Source organism: Gavia stellata, chromosome 28 (genome assembly GCF_030936135.1).
Source record: "Gavia stellata isolate bGavSte3 chromosome 28, bGavSte3.hap2, whole genome shotgun sequence".
Classification (NCBI taxonomy): Eukaryota; Metazoa; Chordata; class Aves; order Gaviiformes; family Gaviidae; genus Gavia; species Gavia stellata.
The window spans coordinates 1,629,287-1,651,997 of record NC_082621.1 but is presented as its reverse complement, the minus strand read 5'-3'; the positions used below and the strand labels follow the sequence as shown (position 1 = coordinate 1,651,997).

Below are 22,711 nucleotides of genomic sequence, written 5' to 3'. Positions count from 1 at the left end.
TTTTTTTCCCCAATTCCCTTTAAAAAAATATTTAAAAAACAAAAAAAAAGGAAATAAATGGGAATATGTTGATGCAGAGGCACCTGGATCAGTTGTCCTGGCTGTGGAGAGCCAGGATGTGGCACTGGCTCATACTCGGTTTATCCAACATCGCTTTCTTGCCATTAAGCGTCGGCCCGTCCCTCTCCTCCGGCTCCGCGCCGAGGCTGCGCGCCCGGCCTGGGCAGCTCCGGGGCCGGGCCCCCTCTCTTTTGACGGCAGCCTTAGTAAATTGGCTTTCGTGAAGGGTCTCTTTGGGTTTGTGTGTCTCCTGCCATAACTTTGCAGTGGGAATCGTCTTTTTTTTTTTTTTCCTCCTTTTTTTTTTTTTAAGAGCCGAAGAGAACACCTCACTTAAAAATACGTATTTCTTTGTACTTCCTAACATCCAAAACACTTTAAGAATTAAAGAAAAAAGGAAAAAAACTGACTTCTGGTGGGGAGGAGCCACCAGGTAGGAGTGTCCTTCGTACCCGGCATCCTTCTGGGCTGGTGTTGCGTGTCCTGACGGGGTCGGTCGGGCTCCCCAAGCAGCATCTCAGTACTTTGAGGTTTACCAGGCGTTAATGTATCATTTCTATAAGCATATATATTTTTGTTGTTGTCGAGGAAGTATTTACGATGAATTTTCTCCTCCCGCAGAACGTTGCGATGTTGTCCATTTCAATGAGACTTAAAAGAGATGAATAAAACAAAGGTACATATTTATGAGCTTTTTTTCTGAGTAGGCCTTTCCTATGGAAAACATACGGTTCTTCTTTTAATTTTAGAGACGACAGTGTTCTGAAGTGTTAAATGGGTGGGAGTCCGGGGGGCCGAGAGACCTTCTTGCTACTAACAGGATTTGATTTAATTTCTTTTTATACAGAGAGATAAATTAAAAAAAAAATGCACCTGATGGTGCTTCTCTAACTGGGGAAACCCTGCCTCACGCAGCCAGAGCCGCGGCTGCACCCAGCAGCTCTGCCGCGGGAGGAAGGAGGGGAGAGAAAAGAAATATATATATTTATATCTATACACACACTGCTGGTAACGTGCGAGGCCCCCGCGTGAGTGGGGAGCAGCGGCTCTCGGAGCACTGAGTCAGCACCGAGGAGCGACGCCGTTTGCAAAATCCCAAGTGTAAATGTGTTGGGTTTTGGTGTTTTGGTTTTTTTTTTATTTTAATTGCCAGTTCATGCCTGATGTGCAGACAGAAAAAGCGAAGTTCTGTAGGATGCAGAGTGCACTAAATAAACCAGTCACCTCTTGAGGGGATTTTTAATTTCTCTATTTTTTTTTTCCCCACCGTGCAGCTGCCGGCTCTGGTCTGTGGTGGAGTTTTTGTTGTTGTTGTTCTGGCTTTTCTTCCTGAGCCCATCCAATTTGGAAGGGAAAGCCATGTTCCAGTGCTGAATCCTCTTAGGAAGCCGATGCCTATTTATTGTCTTTCCAAATTTTGGCAAATCCCCAGAAAAGCCTGCCGAGGAGCGAGCGGGCTTTCAACCAGCACCGCGAACCTGACCTCCTCGCAGGCTCTGCCGGCTCCGCGGTGCCCGTGCCCCCCAGCTTTGGGGTCCCACTCGTAGGTGCCCTTTAGGGTGGCCCGGACCAGCTTTTGCGAAAGCGAAGCCAGTGCCGCCGGGACCTCGCCAGCCCCGTGGCTCTCTCCGGAGCGGCCGGCCCCACGGGGCCGCTTCTCCGGCACCGCTTTATTTTGCAGCAGGGGCTGAAAAGGTGCTGAGGACCTCGGAGGTAGCGGTGGCCGCGAGGGTGGGCTCCTGTCCCTCTGTCCCACCTTGAGCCAAGGACAGACATCCCAGACTTCTGTCCCTTGCTCTGGGGCTCGGGGTGGCCGATGGCATCTGCCGTCTGTCCCGGCCGGGAGGTGCCTCTGGGCTCCTGCAGAAGGCGGTTTTCGCCCTTCCCTTGTCCGAGCCCACCGACCGCCCGGGGAGGTTTGGGCAGAGCTGCCGCACTGGCAGGGGCCGCTGCTCCATCTCCAGTGGCTTTTCTTAACTGGGCCCAGCAAGAGGCTTTCGATCCCTGCGAGGGGGAAGGGAGCAGCGGGGGGACCAGCCTGGCCAGGACACGGCCCCTGGTCGCAGGGCTGGGGGCCGCTCACGTCCTCCCCGACCCCCCCAGCAGCTCTTCTTTTTTTTTTTTCCCCCCTTTTTTTTTTTCCCCCCTTTTTTTTTCTTTTTTTTTTTTTAAGGGTCTCTGTACAAAGACGACAAAAGGATTTACTGGGGGGGGGAAACATATGCGTTTAAAAGGGTGTAAAATGTGGTGCAGGTTACAGAGAAGTCAGTAGATGGCAATTCGCCCCTCCTTTCTTCCTCCACACGGATCGGGTTTGGGTTTAGTGCCGATGTCTAACACGCTGTAGCCAGTTACCCAGCAGAGAAGCGTCTGGTAAGACTCTTGCTGTACCTCTCCTGAGTTTCGTTTTGAGACTGAGCGCGCCTTTTTTTGGTTGTACCTTTGTCTCTGTACAGATATTTTGTAATATATTAAATTTTTTCTTTTCAGTTTATAAAAATGGAAAGTGGAGATTGGAAAATTAAATATTTCCTGTTACTGTATTGCCTTTTGCTCCATTGCACTGAATTACTGCGCTGCTTGCTGTAGCCTTTCCAAATTACACGGTAACCGTGTTTTTTCCTTTAAAAGCCTTTTTTCCCCTCGTCCTGCTCTCCCCGCTGCCGGAGCGCGGTGCCCGGCCGTGCCGGTGAGTGAGCTGGGCCCCGGTGCCAGACCGGCGCGGGTGGCCAGGACGTGGCATCGCCAGCCCTCTGCCCTGCCAGGCTGCAGCCCTCTGGAACCCCCAAACTCGTCTCCGCTAATTGAGAGCGGGGCCGAGCCCTCGTTAGCCCCTCGGCCGTCACCCGCCTCGTCACCCAGCTCGCTGGTGCCGCAGCTCTGATGGGTGTTGGTGTCCGCCTGGGCGGGCGATGCCGGAGCTGGAGCGCGGGGGCTGCTTCGCTTACGGTGGGAGTAGGAAGGATGAAAGCTGGAGCTGAAGCGAAACCGGGAGAGGAGATGGTGCCGTGGGGGTCAGGAAGGGAAGAGATCCTGGATCCTGCCCCTTCCCCCAGCTCCTGGCAGCCCCTCGGGCTCCGGAGTGGCCCCCGGGGTGCCTTGAGGGACAGATTCTGCTCCAGCCCTGAGGGCACAGGGAGGGACCTGCGGCCGTGGTGGAGGGTCTGCGTCCTCCATCCATCCATCTCCCTTCCTGGGGTGTTTCTCCACGCTTTTCCCAGCTCCAGCCTGGCTCCTGGGAGGGCTGGAGGAGGCTTTCCCTCTCCCGGGAAGGCGAAGGGACAGGATCCAGGATGGCAGGAGCCATGGAGGGTGCAGGCGGTGGCTGATCCCGCTCCTGGGCCTCCGTTTGCTCCCCAGCATCAGCTTCTGACGGGTTGAGGCTCAGGCAGACCCTCGTGTGCTTTTCGGTCACGCTGCCCGAGGCCCGTGCCGCCGCCGGGAGAGCGGAAGGAGCAGCGGGCGAGGGCTGACGAAGGGGTGCTGGTGGGGGGCTGCGGGTCTCGCCCCGTGTGACGGTGGTCCCCGCACTGCAGCCATGCCGTCCTCGCAGCAGAGCCTGGCCGTCATCTCCCATTCCAGCCCCGGCTTTCTTGCTCTCCTTTCGCCTGGTTTAGCATCCCTGCCGCTGACACGTCTTAAAATATATCCCTGTGCAGATGGTGGGGGGGGCGGAGGCGGCCTCGGCGCCGGATGCTTTACTCTGCCTCTGAAAGCGGGAGCGAGCCTGCGAGCAGCCCAACCTGGCCGCCCGGCCGCCCTCCTCCTGATTTATGAGCGGGGCAGCTGGGAGCCGTGCAGTCGGGGTAGCTAATCCATCCGCCTGGTCCCTGCCCGGGGCGGGAGGCGGCCGGGGGGCTGCGGGGCATCGCCCTGGCACGGCGTGCGGGACCCACCCTGGCCACGACGCCTGCCCGGGCTCCGCCGTGTCCCCCTTCCCACCGCGGGCAGACAAAGCCCCTCGGCAGCCGCGGCCGTCCCTGTGCGGCCCTCTGCTCCTGCGGCATCCCGCTCGCCGCCTCCGCCCCGTCCCACGGTGACCAGGGCGGTTTATTCTATTTAATTCATTTTTTGCATTGAACTTCCCCGGCAGCAGCTGCCGTGCCAAATGGCCGGGGGCTGTGCGGCGCTCGCGGAGCCGACGCTGTAAATCTCCGGCGCTTGCCTCTTCCCCGTTGGGTTACGCTCGGCAGAGCCGCGGCTCTCCCGGCTGCTCGGTCCCACCGTTCCTGGCTCCTCACGGTGCCGTCGCCTGGGCCCAGCCGTGGGATCCATCCCGGCCCTCCTTGCTCCCGTGGTCCTCGTGCGGGCAGCTCTCCCGCTCATCCCGGCGCAGGAGTCGTGGCGGTGGCGTGGCCGGGCTCCACGTGTGCCCATGGGCAGCGGCTGCCAGTGCATCCCGACACCCTGGGCATCGCCCTCAGCGGCACGGTGAGCCCGGCATGTGCTCGGTGCTTCTCCCGGCGTGCCAGCAGCGAGGGTGGTGGCGATGGAGTGGCTAGGGCTCGGAGGGGAGGAGGAGGAGGAGCAAGGGCCTTCCTGCGAAGGCTGCAGGAGCTCGGCGCTGCCGATGGCCGCGTGGCAACCGGATTCCGCCGCGGTGCTGCCCACGCGGACAGCCGCCCTCTCCCGCTGGACTCTCCACCCGGAACGAATGCAGCCATCCCGCCGCCCCGGCGCTCGGTGGGATGAGCCGAATCCGAGCCTGGTAAAGCCCACGGAGCGGCTCCGCGGCACAGCTCGGCTCTCCGTTGCTGTTGGGTGGTCCAAGGCATAGGTCGGTCGATCTCTCGGTGCCTCAGTTTCCCCACCTGCAGAAGCAGCTCTTGCTACGGCTGTGCTCGTCCGGTGCGCGCGAGCACGCAGGCGGGGACGTTTGCACCCACATGTGGGTGTACGCCTGCACTCACACGCCCGCTCACGCATGTGCGCCCGCCCCAGGTGTGCGCACACGCGTGAACACGCGTGTGCGCACACCTGAGGCGGGCGCACATGCGTGTTCACGCGTGTCCGAGTACGCCAGTCACCAGGTGTCGCTCTTGGCACGGCCACCGCCTCCCACCGCGTCCCCATCCTCCTCCCCGGCTATATTTGTCCTTCCAGCTGCTCCGGCTGTCGGCATTAAAGGATTTTCTTGCAATTTAGACGTTTCCTTCCAAAAAAAATCCGTTAACACCTTTCCTTGGCGCGTTGCGGAGGGGGGGTGGGAATAAAAGGATGGAAAAAGAACGGGAGTGGGGAGGGGGATAAAACCACCAAAAAATTGTGGCGGTGTTGGAGGCCGCGATGTGCCGAGGATGGAGGTGGGTGTTGGGGTTGGGTTTTTTTGGGGTGAAGGATGGGTACGTGAATCCGGTGCTTTCCATCCCGTGGGATCCAGCGCTTTCCAACTGGATTGCCACACTGGGAACGGGTTTCGAGGGCACCAGTGGCATTTCGGATGGTGTCACCGGGCCGTGCCCCACGTGCCCGCAGCAGTTGGAAGGGGTTGGCCGGACACGGGTGGGACGGGGGGTTCATTGGGAAGGGTCCTGCCCTGTCCCCGCTCCTGGGGGGACAGCAGCCCCTGTGCCATGGGGCCGCCTGGCCCGGCGAGCCCCCGCGCCCCCGCCCCGCCGTACCAGCAGCTTGATTAAAAAGGCGGCGCGGGCGGCACGGCACAGCTGGTGCCTCCTGCCAGCACCCCGAGCGGAAAGGCGCCCGAGATTAACATCTCCAATTAGCGGGAAAGCGAAGCCGCCGCAGCCCGGGGGGTTCCCCAGCCCCCCGTACCCCCCCGGTGCCCCCTCCCGGGGACGCTGCAGCCGGGCTGGGCTGGGGCCGGCGGTGGCCAGCATCGCTCCAGCCCCTGTCCCCATGTCCCCACGCCAAGGCGGTGGCCGTGCCCGTGCCCCTCCGCCAAGCCAGGGCTGAGCACCTCGCATTTTGGGGGACACTCCCCTCCCGGCCGTCGTGCCCACTGCCACCACGGTCCCCTCCCGCCTGCTGCCCATGCGGGGAGGGGGGCATGGGCAGGGTGACCCCCCCACCCCGCTGCACCCCGGGGACCTCAGCGGGTGCCCATACGGGAACGGGGCACTCAAGTGCAGCCGGTGGCAGCGGGAACGGGGCTTTGGCACCGCACCCCGACCCGGTGCATCGCCCTCCCCGCCGCCGCCAGCGCAGCTGAGCCAAGGCGAGGGGGGGGCCGGGGGAGGGCCTGCGCCTGCACGCTTTCACCTGCCATTTAATTGGATGTATTTTTAATTAATGGTGCCTCTGGGACCACCATGAGACAACACGATCTCTGAATAGGGGCAGGGGAGGAATTGGGGAAGGTGGGAGGATTGGGCCGCGGGGTGCGCTTACCCGCCAAACGCCGCCATCAATCACCCCCTACTTTTCGGCTCTGGACTTTTGGCTGGGGCTCAAGGCGGGAGCTGGGGCCGCGGCCGCCCCCCCCGGTGCCGCCTGGCACACATGTGATGAGCGGCACGGCCTCAGCTGTGGTTGACGGCAATGGTGGGGGCGTTCTGCTGGGGGTGGCGGTGCCGGGGGGGGGAGCGTGCCAGCGGGCAGAGCTGCTCTCGCCGCTGTTTGCCGGCAAACCCCACTGCCCGGTTGCTCTTGCTGGGACCCCCAGGTCAGGGTGGGGGCCTGGGGGGCTCCTGGACCCCCGGGGCAGCCCCCAGCCCTGTCCCATGCCAGCAGCCCCTCTGCCCCCAGCCTCCCCCAGCACAGGGGCTGTCGGTGCCCGCTGCCCCCCGCACCCCACCGTGCCCCCTCCCTCGCTTTGTCCCTCCTGCCCAGCCCCGGGGGGGGCGGGGGGCACAGCTGGTCCAGGCGCGTCCTCCCCACACCTTCTGGCACAGCCCCGGGGGGGCCGGGCTGCGCGGTGGGCCGGGGCAGCTGCCCAGCCCTGCGAGGGGCCGGGGGGGCCGGGGGGCTTTGCCCGTGGCAGGTGCCGCGGTGCAATGTAGGGCAGGCATTAATATTTAGTGGCGCTGGGGGGGCCGCGCTGGGGCGGCGGCACAGCTGCCTCCTGCGCTGGAATGCGAACTGCAGCCTGCGGGGATGGCGGCCGCCGCCGCCGCCGGACCCCCACGGCCCCCACGCACCTCCGGCCTGCCCGGAGAAGTGGGGAGCACATTTGAGGGGCGAGGGGGGCACAGCCGCGGGCACCTGGTCCCGGCTCCGGGCATGTGGGAGGTGCGGAACGTGGTGGTGGCCGAGCCCCGGCCACTCGAAGCCACTGGCCACGTGTAGGGGGACGGGAGGGTCCTGGGGGGTCCCCAGCCTGGCTCTGCCACAGCACTGGGCCGGCTTCCCGGCGCTTGGGCCAGTGGCCGCGATGCCACCGCTGCGTCGGGGCGATGGGGACAGCCGGCAGCACGTCACACGTGGGGAGTGCCCGCTGTGTGCCGGCTTTGGCGTTTTGCAGGGCAACGTGGTGTCACCAGACCCCGGCCCTTTGCTGTGTGGTGCCAGCGGCGACGGCGAGAGGTGTCGGACCCTTTTGTTCTGGCATCCCGGGATGCTTTGGCGGGAGCAGCCGGGGGCCTGCGCCGCCATCCCTTCTCCCTTGCGAGTGGCCGTGGGATGCTGTGCCCCACAGTTGGACCCTTGTCCCATGGCTGGACCCTTGCCCCACAGCCAGACCCTTGCCATGGCCGGACCCTCGTCCCGGCTGGACCCTCGCCAAGGCCAGAGCATCGCCGCACATCGCCGTGGCTGGACCCTCGCCCCACGGCCGGACCCTTGCCCCGGCTGGACCCTTGCCCTGGCCAGACCCTCGCCATGGCCAGACCCTCACCCCGGCTGGACCCTCGCTCCACAGCCGGACCCTCACCCCGGCTGGACCCTCGCCCCACGGCCAGACCCTCGCCAAGGCCAGAGCATCGCCCCACGGCCGGACCCTGGCCCTGGCCGGACCCTGGCCCTGGCCGGGTGGTGCGGGTGCGGGCGCGTTTATTAGCGTTATTCCGGCATTGTGATGCAGAGAGAGTCGGCACCAGCTGCTCCTGCCCGGGTGTTTATTGTTACCCAGAGACGCCCCTGGCTCCCGCCCAGCGCCCCCCCGCCCCATGCAAAATTTATAGCGCAGCGGGTCCCGCTTTAACTCCCTGCCTCCCGGGCGGGGGGGCCGCGCCGCGCTGTGCCATGCTGTGCCATGCCATGCCAGGCTGCACCGTACTACACCACCATGTGCCGTGCCGTGCCATGCTGCACAATGTTGCACAGTGCCATGCCGTGCCATGCTGCACCATGCCGTACCATGCCGTGCCGTGCCGTACCGTGCTGCACCATGCTGCACCGTACCGTGCCGTGCCATGCTGCGCCATGCCGTGCCATGCCATGCCGTGCCACGCCAGGATGCGCTGTACTACACCACTATGTGCCATGCTGTGCCGTGCCATGCTGCGCCATACAGCGCCATGCCTTGCCATGCCATGCCATGCTGTGCCGTGCAATGCTGCATCATGCTGTGCCATGCTGTGCCATGCCATGCTGTGCTCTGCCATGCTGTGCCATGCCATGCTGCGCTATGCCATATCATGCCTTGCCGTGCCATGCCATGCTGTGCCGTGCCGTGCCGCACCATGCTGTGCCATGCCGTGCCATGCTGTGCCATTCTGCGCCATGCCATACCATGCCATGACGTGCCATGCTGTGGCGCACCATGCTGTGCCACGCCTTGCCATACCATACAATGCCATGCTGTACCATACTGTGCTGCACCATGCCGTGTCGTGCCATGCCATGCCGTGATGTGCCGTGATGTGACGTGCCATGCCGTGCCGTGCCACCAGAGCCCCAGCCCAGTAGCGCAGCAGCCCCCTGGGAGTCTGTATCCATGGCACAGCTAATCCTCCAGCCGGGCAGGGTGCCAGCCCATCCCCGGTGCCCGCCTGCTGCCCGGCCTGGCTGCCGGAGGGGACATGGCTCCGGCTGCCCCCTGTCCCGGCTGCCCCTTGCCGGGAGGTTCCAGCCCAGCGCTGGGGGGTCCTGGGGGTCAGCGCTGGCCTGGCCGCCCCATCCCTGCCAAAACCGTGGGCCGAGGTGATGGGGGTCCCCACCTCGTCCCGGGGTGTGATTAGGTGGGCAGAGGGGCCGCGGCCGGGGGAGACACCGGGTGCTGGGGGGGCTCTGCTCACGGGGGGCCAGGAAGGATGGGTTGGGGGTCTCACCCCAGGCATCTGCCTGGTGCCGTGGGTCACCCTGCTTTCTCCTGCCATGGCGCGGCACGGCATGGCGCTGCTCAGCATGGCGCAGTATGGCACGGCTCTGCGCAGCGCGGCACAGCGTGGAATGGCGCAGCATGGCACAGTACAGCATGGCACGGCACAGCACGGCATGGCACGGCATGGCATGGCACGGTATGGCACAGCACGGCATGGCACGGCATGGCATGGCACAGCACGGCCCAGCACTGGGGGTGTCAGCAGCACCGAGCGCAGGAACCAGCCGCTTGTGGCCATCTGCCCCTGCGTGACCCCCGCCATGGCCAGGCCCTCCCTGTCCCCTCCCGCCGAGCCCCTGCCAGCCCTGGGGACACCGGTGTCGGGGACAGGGCCCCACCGCCTGCCCCCCAAGCACCGCACCCCACCGGGCGGCCGGATCCTGCCCCCGTCCCCCCACCGCCGCGCCCCGGCAGAGCCCCCGCTCCCCCCGCTCCCTCCACCTCTCAGCAAGTTTTTTATGTGATTACAGGCACTGCATGGTAATTAGTGCTAAACTCATTTGCACAACTACAGTTAATTGGCTACAACAATTAATTAATGTGTTGGAAATTTGGCACTGGGAAAAAAAAAAAAAAAGTTTGTCATCAGAGGGAAAAAAGGGGGGAGACGGGGGGGGGCGGGGGGTGCCCGCACCCACCTGCACCCACCTGCACCCACCTGCAGCCCCAGCTCTTGCCCGAAGTTTCCCCCCCGAAGCCGCCGGCCCTGCCCTGCCCCGCGCTTTGTTTTCCCTTTTCTTCTCCCTTTTCATTTTCTTTTTTTTTTTTCCTTTCCCGTTTTCCTTTTTCTTTCTTTCTTTCTTGCTTGCTTTTTTTTTTTTACAACTTAAGCAAACTCATTTCCCTGATAAAATATAGCATGACTAATGACTGAAGCATGTAAAAATCATTGGGAAAATGTCCTTGGAAGACGAATGCATTTTCAGCAGAATAATTAACTTAATTAACAAATTCACATGCATATTCATCAGGCTATTAATGTCTTCTCAGCTCAGCTTGACGAACATTGCGGTAATAACCATCTCATTTGCATATTGCATTCTACTGCTATCCAAAAAAAAAAAAAAAACCCCACACACCAACAACCCAGAAGCGGATGCACACGCCTGTACCCCGCGCCCTCTCCCATGGGATCTGCGATGGGTGCCATGTGCCCGGTGAGGTTCGAGGGCCTCGTGCGCCGCGTGCCGGCACCGAGCGGCGGGAGGTGCGAGGCGGACGCCACGACGCCTGCCGCAGATGCCGAGGCCGGGAGCGGCGGTACCCGCCGCTCCCGGCCTCGGCATCTGCGGCAGGCGTCGCGGCGCGGGCGCGGAGGGGGAGAGGACCCGTAGCAGCTGTCGGCCTAATTCGGCTAACGCGCTGCTCGTGGGCGGCTTAGAAAAACAGATTAGGCGCCTGCGACAGGCACTGATTCCTGACATACGCTCGGGGTCTGCGTCTTTATCGCCCGCGCCCGGCGAGGGGGGAAAGGAGGATGGGGAGGATGGGGGTGATGGGGATGAAGGGGGTGATGGGGGTGAAGGGGGTGATGGCGATGAAGGGGGTGATGAGGATGATGGGGGTGATGGGGGTGAAGGGGGCGAGGGGGATGAAGGGGGTGATGGGGGTGATGAGGATGATGGGGATGATGGGGGTGATGAGGATGATGGGGGTGATGGGGATGAAGGGGGTGATGGGGGTGAAGGGGGTGATGGCGATGAAGGGGGTGATGAGGATGATGGGGGTGATGGGGGTGAAGGGGGCGAGGGGGATGAAGGGGGTGATGGGGGTGATGAGGATGATGGGGGTGATGGGGGTGATGAGGATGATGGGGGTGATGGGGATGAAGGGGGCGATGGGGTGATGATGATGGGGGTGATGGGGATGAAGGGGGCAATGGGGATGAAGGGGGTGATGGGGTGATGATGATGGGGGTGATGGGGATGAAGGGGGTGATGGGGTGATGGAGACAACGGGAGCATCGAGTGGATCCAGCCCCCGGCCCCGGAGAGCCTTCTGCCACCCCGCTGGCTCCACCCACACGTGCCACACCCTGCTTGGCTCCACCCACACGTGCCACACCCTGCTTGGCCCCTCCCACAGCGGGGGGGTGCAGCCCCGTGTGAGCGCACAGCACAGCCGCGAGTGTAGACAGGTGCGCACCCCCCCGCCCCACACCCCCCCCCGGTGCACACCCACACAGAGGGAGAAGGTGTCACCCGCGGGGGGGGGCACACACGGGGAGTATAGATCACCCAGAGGGGTCCCAGGTCACCCGGCGGGTGGGTGCAGGTCAGCAGTGGGGGGGTTCCAGGTCACGGGGGGGGGGGTGTCCAGGTCACGGGGGGGGTTCCAGGTCACGGGGGGGGGTTCAGGTCACAGGTGGGGTTCCAGGGCACGGGGGGGGGGGTGTTCCAGGTCACAGGGGGGGTTCCAGGTCACGGAGGGGGTTCCAGGGCATGGGGGGGGGTTCCAGGTCACAGGGGGTGTTCCAGGTCACAGGGGGGGTTCCAGGTCACGGGGGGGGTTTCAGGTCACAGGTGGGGTTCCAGGGCACGGGGGGGGGGGTGGAGGGGGTGGTGTTCCAGGTCACAGGGGGTGTTCCAGGTCACAGGGGGGGTTCTAGGTCCCACAACAGGGGTGTCACCCGAGGGGGGGGTCCCAGATCACCCAACCGGGTGGGCCGGGTCCAGGCTCGGCCGCGGCACCGGGGGGGTTGGCCCCTCACCGCAGCGGGGACACAGTGGCCGGGGAGAGGGATGATGGACGGACGGACGGACGGACGGGCGGGCAGAGGGACAAGGGGGCGGCTGGACAGAGGGACAGACGCGCGGGTGGTGGGTGGACGGACAGGTGACAGGCGGGAGGGTGGCAGGGGGAAGGCTGGGCGGGCGAGCGGGCGGTTGGACAGACAGACACACGGGTGGACGGACAGACGGACGGACGGACGTGTGGGCGGCGGTGGCTTTCCCCGGCCAGGAGCCACCAGAAGGGGCGGGCGGGGGGACTCTGTCCCCAGGTCCGCTGCTCGGGGGGGGGGGACAGGCCCCACTGCGGCCCCTCTGTGGGCACCCGCCGACCCCGGTGCCACCGGGGACCCTCTGGGGGACACGGGGCCGTGACCCCGGGCCGGGCCGTGACCCCGGGCCGGGCCGTGCACCCTGGGGACGGGGACGGGGACGGGGGTCCCCGGGGACACCGCCGTCCCCAGCAGCAGGTGACCCACGGCGGAGCGGCCCGCGGGGACCACCCCGCTCCCGGGGATGGGGACAGACCTCAGCCAATCCCCATCCGGGACTCACGCCTCCAGCCAATCCCCTCACAGGGCTTGTGCCGCTCACCAATCGCAGCCTTCCCCGCCCCTGGCCCCGCCCACCAAGGGTATATAAGCCCCTGCGCAGGCGGCGCTGCTCCCCGCGGGGGTGTCCGGCGGTGCCCCCCCCCCCCGGTCCCCCACTCGTGGCGGTGGACGGAGGGGGGACGGGACCCGGCCCTGCGTGGCGTGCGGGTGTCCCCAGCACCCTCGGCTGTGCCCGGGGGGCCCCGCGCGGGGGGGCGCAGCTCTGCGGGGGCTCCTGGGGCTCCAGCGGGTGGGTGAGCGGCGTTCGCTGCGGGGGGGGGGCGTAGGGGATGGGGCCACCCTGCCTTTGCTCATGGCTTTGAGGTGCCACCAGCCCCCCCCACACTCGCCCTGGGGACCTGTCCCAATGACCGGGCAGGTGGGCAAAAGCTGAGCCCTTCCCCGTGGAGCAATGGGGAAACTGAGGCACGGGTCACCCGGGGGCGCTGCAGGGCCGGGGAGCAAAGCCCCCCCCCCCCCCCCCCCGTCGAAGTCCCCCCCAGGGTGTCCCTTTTGTCTCCCCGGGAGCCCACCCCTGCCCGCACCCGGAAAAAAATCCCCCAGCGATGCCCAGAATGGGGGAGACCCATGGGGGTGGGGGAGACCCATGGGGTTGGGGGGCACCCCGCAGCACGGGGAGGGGGGGGGGGCGAAGGTCAGGTGAAGGGCGCCGGCGGCGGCACGCGGAGGACGATGCGGCGCGCGGTGCCAGCTGTATCCGGAGAAAGGCAAATAATTCAGCGGCCCCAACCGGAGAGGACCCAGGCCGCCGAGCCCCGTGCCAAAATACCAGCAGTAAAGTAGTTAAATGAATCCAGCGCGGGAGCGCGGCGCGGCGAGAGCCGGCTTGGGCCCCCATCCAAAGGAGTTAATGTCCCACAGTATGATCGATTAGTTGTCAGACGTGATTTCAAACCAATACAAGATGAATGGCATCATTTTCCCTCTCTCATTTTAGGCAGAATTAAGAAGCCATTAGCTAACACAAATTTTTGGCAACTTTAATAAAAAAGCTCCAATATACGTTTGTAGCAAACGTTCCCCAAGGTAACGGCGAGGATGCAAATAACCTCCCGCGTCCTGCCCGGCTCCGCATCCACGGTGCTGCCGGTGCCGTGCCCACCGGCTCCGGCATCGAGAGGAGTCGCCACCAAAGGATTTTCTTCCCGACGGAGGATTTTCTTCCCACCGGAGCAAAGCAGCGGGTTGCCCTGCCCGGCCTATGGCGCTGAGCCCCGCTGCTGGCCAAAGTCTGGCGTCACACGTGTGATGAGCTGGGAGGCCTCGGCTGCGGGCAGGCGGCGGAGGGCTTTGTGCCGGGGCGGCAGCGCCAGGCAGGGGCGGCCGCGTGGGGACTAGTCAAGGACAAACCGCGCACAAGCTGCTCCTGCCCGCGTGCCCGCAGGCGCGGGGCCCATGTGCCAGCCCAGCCGTGGCCATTACGGCTGCGCGCGCCAGCTGCGGCCGCCCGATCCCCCCCGTCCCCGGGGAGGCCACGGGGGGGGGGCCTGGGCACGGTGCCACCGCCCGGGCACCAGGGCAGAGCCACGGCCCTGGCAGCACCCGGCGAGGGGTGACGGGGTGGGGCAGGGTGATGGGGAGGGCGGCTTTGGGGGCCGGTGGGTGAGGGCAGGGACCCCGCCCCAGCCCGAGGGACCCCCCCAGGGACCCCCCCAGGCTCTGGGGTAACCCAGGGCTGCCGCCAGCCCCGGCACCGCTGCCGGCGGGGGACGAGCCGGAGGGCAGAGATGGGCCGCGGCCGCCCCCCCCGCCCCAGCTTTCGCTGCCGGATCGCCGGATTTTAGGCACCAAATGGGGTTGAATTAGGATTATTATCACAGCTGCTCTAAATGTAATTAGTTTTGCTCCGAACTTGTTTGCTTTGCCGGGATTACGGCACAATCCGGCCGATCCGCCCGGCGCTACCTTGAGAAAGGCTTTAACGACTCTAATAAAGCGGATGGCGGGTTAATGTGATGACTCCAAAGGTGTGTTTTTCAATTACATTTAACAAAAAGATTTATAGTCGGGTAAAATTTAATCAGGAGCGTGCAGGAGGGCCGCGCCGGCCAGGATGCTGCTCACCGCCGGGGGTTGCCAGGCCGGGACCTCGGCTCAGGCCCCGGCACTGCCGCCATGCCCCGATGGGGTCTGTCCGGGCACGGCGCTGTCTGTCCTGCCGGGTGGATGGATGGATGGATCCCACCGGCCCCATCCTGGGGTGGATGGAGCGGGGGTCCTGGCTGTGCCGGGGTGATGCGAAGCCACACGCTCGGTGTCCCCATCCCCTGCCCGTGTCCCCTCCAGCCCCGCGGCCCCAGGCAGGCCTTTCGGGGGCCTTGGGTCCCCCCCATTCCCGGAGGCATCGTCCGGCGCTGCCGTCTCGGGGCCGTCGGGATCCGCTCGAAGCAGATGGGATCCAGCTGTGAGCAGCAGCACGAGGACCAGGCTGCCGGGGGGAGCGGGACCGGGGCCCGGGGGCTGCGGGAGAGGGCCGGGTGCTCCCACCGCCCGGCACAGACCTCCGGTGAGCCCGGCCGAGCCGGAGCTGCCAAGAGAAATGGGCAGATTATGGGATGAACGCAGGCCAAGGCAGGGCTGGGATGCAGCCGCCGTAAATCAGCGTTTAAGTAGCAACAAAATGGACATTTCCCATATGAAATGAGCCACCGCCTGACACGGGGAGGGGGAGGAGGGACCCGGGCGGGATGCGGGTGGGCAGCGGGGTACCCCCAGCCAGGGGGTCCGGAGGGGCTGCGGGGATGGGGCCGGAGCCCGGGATGGGGGTCACAGGGTGGGGAAGGGAAGGGAAGGGAAGGGAAGGGAAGGGAAGGGAAGGGAAGGGAAGGGAAGGGAAGGGAAGGGAAGGGAAGGGAAGGGAAGGGAAGGGAAGGGAAGGGAAGGGAAGGGAAGGGAAGGGAAGGGAAGGGAAGGGAAGGGAAGGGAAGGGAAGGGAAGGGAAGGGAAGGGAAGGGAAGGGAAGGGAAGGGAAGGGAAGGGAAGGGAAGGGAAGGGAAGGGAAGGGAAGGGAAGGGAAGGGAAGGGAAGGGAAGGGAAGGGAAGGGAAGGGAAGGGAAGGGAAGGGAAGGGAAGGGAAGGGAAGGGAAGGGAAGGGAAGGGAAGGGAAGGGAAGGGAAGGGAAGGGAAGGGAAGGGAAGGGAAGGGAAGGGAAGGGAAGGGAAGGGAAGGGAAGGGAAGGGAAGGGAAGGGAAGGGAAGGGAAGGGAAGGGAAGGGAAGGGAAGGGAAGGGAAGGGAAGGGAAGGGAAGGGAAGGGAAGGGAAGGGAAGGGAAGGGAAGGGAAGGGAAGGGAAGGGAAGGGAAGGGAAGGGAAGGGAAGGGAAGGGAAGGGAAGGGAAGGGAAGGGAAGGGAAGGGAAGGGAAGGGAAGGGAAGGGAAGGGAAGGGAAGGGAAGGGAAGGGAAGGGGGGCCCCACCTGGTCTCTGGTGCACCGTGTCCCCCCTCCGCACCCCGGCCGGGGATGAGGGACAGGGCTCGGAGCTGGGGGGGGGACACACCAGATCCCAGTGAGGGCCGGGGCTTCCGAGAGCCCCTTTATTGGGGTTGGTGGTGGCACGACGGGGACACGTGCAGCTCCGTGCACCCACCGGGTCGGGACACTGCCCGGGGGGGGTCACACACACACACACCCCCCGCCCGGGGGCAGCCGCCGCCCTCCCCGCCCGGCCGGGCCGAGCCCCCCCCGAGCCCCGCAGCCACCGGGGCCGGGCCGGGCCGGGCGCTGCGGCGGGGGGGGGGCCGGGCCGGGGCCCCCGGGCTGGGCTGCGGGCGGTGCCGCATTCCGGAGTACCAGCATTTGCCGGCGGCCGGTGCCAGCAGGCGTTGGCAGGTTTGGAGCCTCGCAGCGATTCCAGGCACAGATGTCCTTGTTTTAACTCCTCTGCGATGGAGCCTGGCAGCCCGGGCGGGGGAGGGGGCGGCTCGGCAGCCCCCGGTGCGGCGGGGACCGCTGCCAGCCCGGCCCGCCCCGCCCGCGGCTCCGGGGACCGCGGGGACCCCCCCCGCCCCGCCCCGGGCGGCGCCCCGGTCTCCCCACAGCACGGAGCGGGGGGCAGACCCCCCCCCCCCCCCAACACCCCCCCCCGACCCCCGGGCAGCCCCCGGCCCCCGGAGCGGGGCCGCCTCCGCAGCGCGGCGAGCGCCCAGCGCCGGGAGCCTCCGGTTTTTATGGTATCTGCAATTTTGGCAGAAATCTGTCTTTAATTTAGCTGTCCATATAAAAATCCGCACTGTATAATAATGAACAGATGCCATGAAATTTAAACTGAAGCAATGACTCCTCCTCCCCCCCCCCGGCTGGCACTCGCCGGTGGCAGCGGCGACCCGGAGCTGGCGCTCGCCCCGCGCCCCCGCCGCGCTCCGCCGGGCCGGGAGAGGGGCCGGGCCGGGCCCCGGGGGCGGCGGGGCGGGGGGGGGGGGGAGAAACCCACCCCCCCATCTCAGCCGGCCTTGAAATAGGGGGGCTGAGCCCGGGGAAGCCGCCACCGCGGGGTCCCCCCGCTGCTGGCCCCGCTCCGGTCGGGGTCGCCGGTAACGCACCCCACACCCACACCCCCCCGACGTGACTTTGATCCCACGATCACGCGAAACCCTCGCAGAGCCCCGCGGGTCGCGGCGGCAACTCCCGACCTCCCGCCTCCCTCCTCGGGAGCCGCCGGCGAGCACCGGGGCCGCGGTGCGGGCTGACCGGGCACCGGGGCCGGGCACCGGAGCCTTCTACCGGGGCCGAGCAGCGCGGGCGCGCACCGGAGCTCTGCACAGGGCCGCGCACCGGAGCCTTCCACCGGAGCCGTGCACCGCGGCCGTGCACCGGAGCTTTGCAACGAAGCCGCGCACCGGGACCGTGCACCAAAACCTTCCACCGGAGCTTTGCACCGGGGCCGTGCGGCGAGTGCGGGGCCGCATTGCGGGGCCGGTCCGTGCCGGAGCAACCGGGGGGGTTCCCGCATCCCCTCGCTTCGGCGGGGCCGGGGAAACAGAAATCCCGGGAATTGAACGTAAACGGCGGTCCCGGCCCCAGCCCACCCCCCCCCCCGGCACAGCCCCGGGCCCTTCCCGGGAGCAGATGTCGGCGGTCCCCGGTCCCCTCCGCGTCCCCCTCCCCTCCGCCGGGGCATCCGCCCTTCGCCGCCGCATCCCCGGGCCGCGGCCCCGGTGCCGCCGGTTGCGGGTGGCGGCCGAAGGGCCGCGCATCGCTCCCGCCCGGCCCCGCGGAGCCCCGGGCCCACGGACCCCCCGCCCGGGGCTTTTCCCCGGCAAAACGGGGCCCTTCCCGGGAGGCTGCTCGGGCCGGCGCCGTCGGAAGAGGCTTCGCTCCTCTGCGGGCGGCGGCGAGCGGCGGGCCCGGCCCGGCCGGGGGGGGTCGCGGGGGTCCTCGGGGGCCGCGCTCCGCCGCAGCGGCTCGGCGGGCCGGGGCGGCCCCGCTCCCTGTTCCCCGCCGCCCCCTTTCCCGGGTCGGGCCCGGCACGTCGGGGCCGCGCTGGAGCCGTTCCCGTTTCCAGCCCCGGCGGCGCCGGCCCCGGCCCCAAACCTGCCCAGATTTTCCCCAAAAGCCGCGGGGCTGCGGGGCGCGGGTCCCCCCGGCCTCTCCCGGGAGGAACCCGGGGCTCCGTCCCCGCGGCCCCGGTACTGCCCCGGCGCACACCGCCTCCCGCGGGGAACCGGCCCCTCGTGATCCCCGTGGGCAGTGGCACCGCGCGACCGGGAGCCCGGTCCCCAACCCTGCCCGGAGCCCGGGGCCGTCGGGCTGTGATGAGCCCCGGTGGCGCGGACGGTAAATAGACCGACGCCCGTTCGCCTGAGGACGCGGCGGGGCCCGAGAGCCCGTTCAGCACCGCCACGGCGGACAGCTCCGCACCGGGCACCGGCAGCGGGCACCGGCAGCGGGCACCGCGCCGGGGCTCCCGGGGCTCCGACGGGCACCGGCACCGGGCACCGGCACCGGGAACCGGCACCGAGAACCCGCACCGGCACTGGCACCGGGGCCAGGCACCGCGCCGGGGCTCCCGGGGCTCCGACGGGCACCGGCACCGGGAACCGGCACCGGCATTGGCACCGGGGCCAGGCACCGGGAACCGACACCGGCACCGGGAGCGGGCACCGCGCCGGGGCTCCCGGGGCTCCGACGGGCACCAGCGCCGGCAGCCGGCACAGGCACCGGGCACCGCGCCGGGAGCCGACCGGGTACCGGCGCCGCTACGGACGAAGCCGGCCTCGGCCACCGCCACCGGGCACCCTCGCCGGGGCCACCGGCATCGCGGCCCGGTGCCGGCTCCGGGCACCAGTCTCCGAGCTACCGCTCCCGGGGGACCGGAGCGGTGTCACCGCCGCGGCTCGCCCGTAGCGGCGGGGCCGGGACCGAGCCGGGCCGCCGCTCCGGATCCCGGTGCCTTTATTGGCGGGGCGGGGGGGGCGACGGGACACCGCCTCCCCGGTCCCGGGGGGGACACCCGTGGGGCAGAGCCGCGTTATATCAGCGCCGCCCCACCGCGGGCCGCGCACTCGGGCGGCGGGAGCGGCGGAGGCACCGGCACCGCCGAGAGGTACCGGGGGCGGCCCCGGCAGCGGCGGCGGGCGCCGGGGGGGGGGGTCGGGCCGGTGCCCCCGGTGCCCCGGGGCGGAAGGAAAGCGGCGAAGGCGGCGGGGTCAACATTGAATATTTATTAATCGCCGTCGAAGGACGCTCGGTAATTACAGGGTCGCCGCGAATCGCCCCGGCGGCGGCGGCTCCTCGCGGCCGGCGAGTCCTGGCGGGGCCGCCCCGGCGGGGCCCGGGCTGCGAGCGTCCAGCGGGGCCGGGGGGGGCCCCGGGGGGGCCCCGGGGGGCCGGTGCATGCAGTATGGCCGGGCCCCCCGGCCCCGCGCCCCCGCGCTCCGCCGCCGCCGAGCAGCGTGCGGGGCGGCGGGGAGCGGGAGCGGGAGCGGGGAGCGGCTCCCGGCGCGGGGGGGCTCTTGCATATCGTTGGCCATAAATATTTATTAACCGAACTGAAACGGAACAGAACCACGAAAGCACTTCTGGTGTCGGACAGGCGGGTCCCCTTTGCTACAACCGGTGGTGGGTCTGTTTTCTTGTTCTGTTTTTCTTTTCCCGGCGGGTTTGGGGTTGGTTTGTTTTGTTTTGTTTTTTTTGCAAAACTTTTTTGTTTTTTGTTTTTTTTTTTTCGTTTTGAAAACATTTCTCAGAAATCCTCCTCCTCCTCCCTGGTCTCTAAAAATGCTGGTTTCTCGACGGTGGGGCGGGCAGGTTCCACAACAACAACAACAACAACCAAAAAAAAAAAAACCCCAACAAAATGAAAAAGAAAAGCGCGTTTTCTCGGCTTTACGGCGTCTCCCGACCGGAGGAATGCGGCAAACCGGGGCCAAGGCACAGGGGCCGGGCCCGGGCGGCGCGGGGGGGGCGCGGCCCCGCCAGCCCCCCCGGAGCCCCGCTCGCCCCACCGGGGGCTGCCCCGCCGCGCCCGGCCCCGGCCCCGCCGGCTCGGGGGAAGCGGGGCGGCTCCGCGGGGGGGCCGCTGCTGCTGCTGCTGCTGCTGATGATGATGATGATGATTCTTTTAACATTTTTTTTTCCTTTTTTTTCCTTTTTTTTTTTCTTTTCCGTTTCAAGTTTTTAAAACAGGTAAAAAACGTCCTGACACACGCGCTGCGAGAGGAGCTCCCGGGGCCGGGAGCGGGGCCGGGGCCCCCCCAAAGCAAAGTGCATCTCGGAGCGTCCGCCGGGCCGGGCCCGCTTGCATAGATAGAAATGTGGGTTCCTCCCTTCGCCTCTTTATTGCTTCGGAAAGTTTGCGCTCCGCGCCGCAGCGCGGGCTCCTCTCGCTCCCACGGGCCGGGGCAGCGGGGGGGTCCAAGGGGGGGGGGGGACGGACGGGGGTGGAGGGGGGGAGACGGCTCAAAACGGGGCGGGGAGGGGGGGAAAAAAAATAATGTGTATATATGTGTCCGGAAAATTAAATTCAAACGAATTAAAAAGGAAACGACGCGGCTCGACCCAGCGGGCCGGGGGGGCCGGGGCCGCGGCGGGGGCGTCCCCGCTCGGGGAAACGATGATGATGGTGGTGATGGTGGTGATGCTGATAATGATGATGATGGTGGTGATAATAATAGTAATAATAATAGTGGTAGTAATAATGAACGAACCAAATAATAAATAATAACAATAATTTAAGGAAAGGGGGGAAATCTCCCGAAAAAGCACTTTGTCCCCACGGGGCGCGGGCACCCGCCGCCGGGGCCGGGCCCCCATATTGCACCAAAGCCCACGGCGGGGCCCCCGGGGCCGGTCCGCGGGTGGGGGGGGGGGTGCGGGGGGGGAGCGGTGTGTGCCTCCCCTCCCCCTCGGGGATGGGGCGCGGGGCGGGGGGGGGGGCCCGGGGCGGGGCGGGGGGGGTCAGTTGTGGAAGAAGGCGTTGAGCTCCTCGTACATGGGGCCCCGCTCGTGCGGGAGGTGCATGTCGTAGGGGAAGATGTTCTCGGAGTGGACCCCCCCGCGCATCCCCGCCGAGCCGAAGACCAGGTTGGGGCCGGCGGGCCGGGAGGCGGGCAGCGCCGAGTAGTGCATAGAGTAGTGGTAGCTTTTCTCGTGGTCGGGGGGAGGAAGAGTCCTGCTTGAGGGAGAAGTTGCCGTTGACGCAGAGCGGGGGGCTGAGCCCCCCGTCGTACTCCGAGCTGTTGTAGTCGGGGGAGGCGTTGCCGTAGAGGCTCTCGTAGGCGGAGGCGCAGTAGCCGTGTGTCCTCAGCCCGTGGGCGCCGGGGCCGGCGGCGGGGGGGGCACTGCGCCGCGGCCAGCCGCGAGCAGGGGTAGGGGTAGGGGTGCACGGCGAAGGAGGCGTTGGGGCCGGGGAAGCGGCCGCCCTCCTGGCCCTGCTCCGTGAGGAAGTTGCGGGAGTTGAGCTGCAGGCAGCCGGCCACCAGGTTGGTGGTGGGCTGCGAGAGCCCCTTGCACAGAGTCTGCACGTAGGACACCAGGTCGGGCCGCTTGCCCGAGCGCAGGATCTCGGAGAGGGCCCAGATGTAGTTCTTGGCCAGGCGCAGGGTCTCGATCTTGGAGAGCTTCTGCGTTTTGGAGTAGCAGGGCACCACCTTCCGCAGGTTGTCCAGGGCCGCGTTCAGGTCGTGCATGCGGTTCCGCTCCCGCGCGTTCGCCTTCTGCCGCCGCAGCTTGGAGCGCTCCAGCCGCGCCTTGGTCATCTTGCGCTTCTTGGGGCCGCGCTTCTTGGGCCGCTCGCCCTCCGCCTCCTCCAGGCCTTCCTCCTCCTCCTCCTCCTCCTCCTCGTCCCCGCCTAGCTCCCCTTCCTCCTTGCTCTCCCCCAGCGACCCCTCGGGCGGCTCCTCGGGGAGGGCGCAGCCCTTCCCCGCCCGCTCCTCCTTCTCGCTGCGGGCATCCTCCTCGCACTCCTCGGCCCAGCCGCCGAATTTGGGGACGTCGGGGACCAGGCTGGGCTCGCTGAAAAGTCGCGTCAGCATGGTGGCTGCAGCGGGGGGCAAAGAGCCAGGCGTTACCGGCGGCCCCGCCGCCCCCCCCCCGCCCCCCCGCCCGCCCCCCGCCAGCGGCTCCGCCGCGCCGGGGACGGCGAAAACGAATTGGGCGCGGGGCCGCCCGCCGCCGCCGCCCGCCCCGGCCGCCCGCCCCCGGGGGCACCGGGGCTCCCTCGGGGCGCGGCGACGCCCCCCCCCCGACGCCCCCACCCCCCCCACCCCGGGCCCCCCGCCCGCTCCCCCGCGCCCGCCGCTGCGGCGCCCCCCCGCCCCCGGCCCGGCCGGTGCCCCCCCCCCGCCCCGCCGTGCCCCGCGGGCCGGGCCCGGTGCCGCCGGCCCCTCTTCGACGCCTCCAACTTTTCCCCGCCGCGGGCGCGGAGCGGCCCCGGCCGCGGCCCCGCCACCGCCGTCCCGGGGCCGGAGCGCCGAGGCGCGGCCGCCGCCCCCCGCGCCCCCCCCCCCCCCCCGCCCCCCGTAACCCCCCCTCCGGCCCGGTCAGCCCCGCCCGGGGCCCCCCCCCCGCCCCGGGGCTCCCCCCCGGCCGCCGGAGCGCGGCCCGTAAAATGCGGCGGCATCGAACGGCGGCGCGGCGGGGGGCGGCGGGGGG

General features: G+C 67.2%; 1 protein-coding gene across 1 annotated transcript; it reads right to left on the bottom strand.

Moving 5' to 3' along the window:
* Positions 1-21,016: 21,016 nt before the first annotated feature.
* NEUROD2 (neuronal differentiation 2) lies at positions 21,017-22,092 on the bottom strand. The gene is given in 3 exon segments (XM_059830447.1): positions 21,017-21,220; positions 21,222-21,390; positions 21,392-22,092. Coding segments are annotated over 3 exon segments (1,074 nt in total).
* Positions 22,093-22,711: the final 619 nt, after the last annotated feature.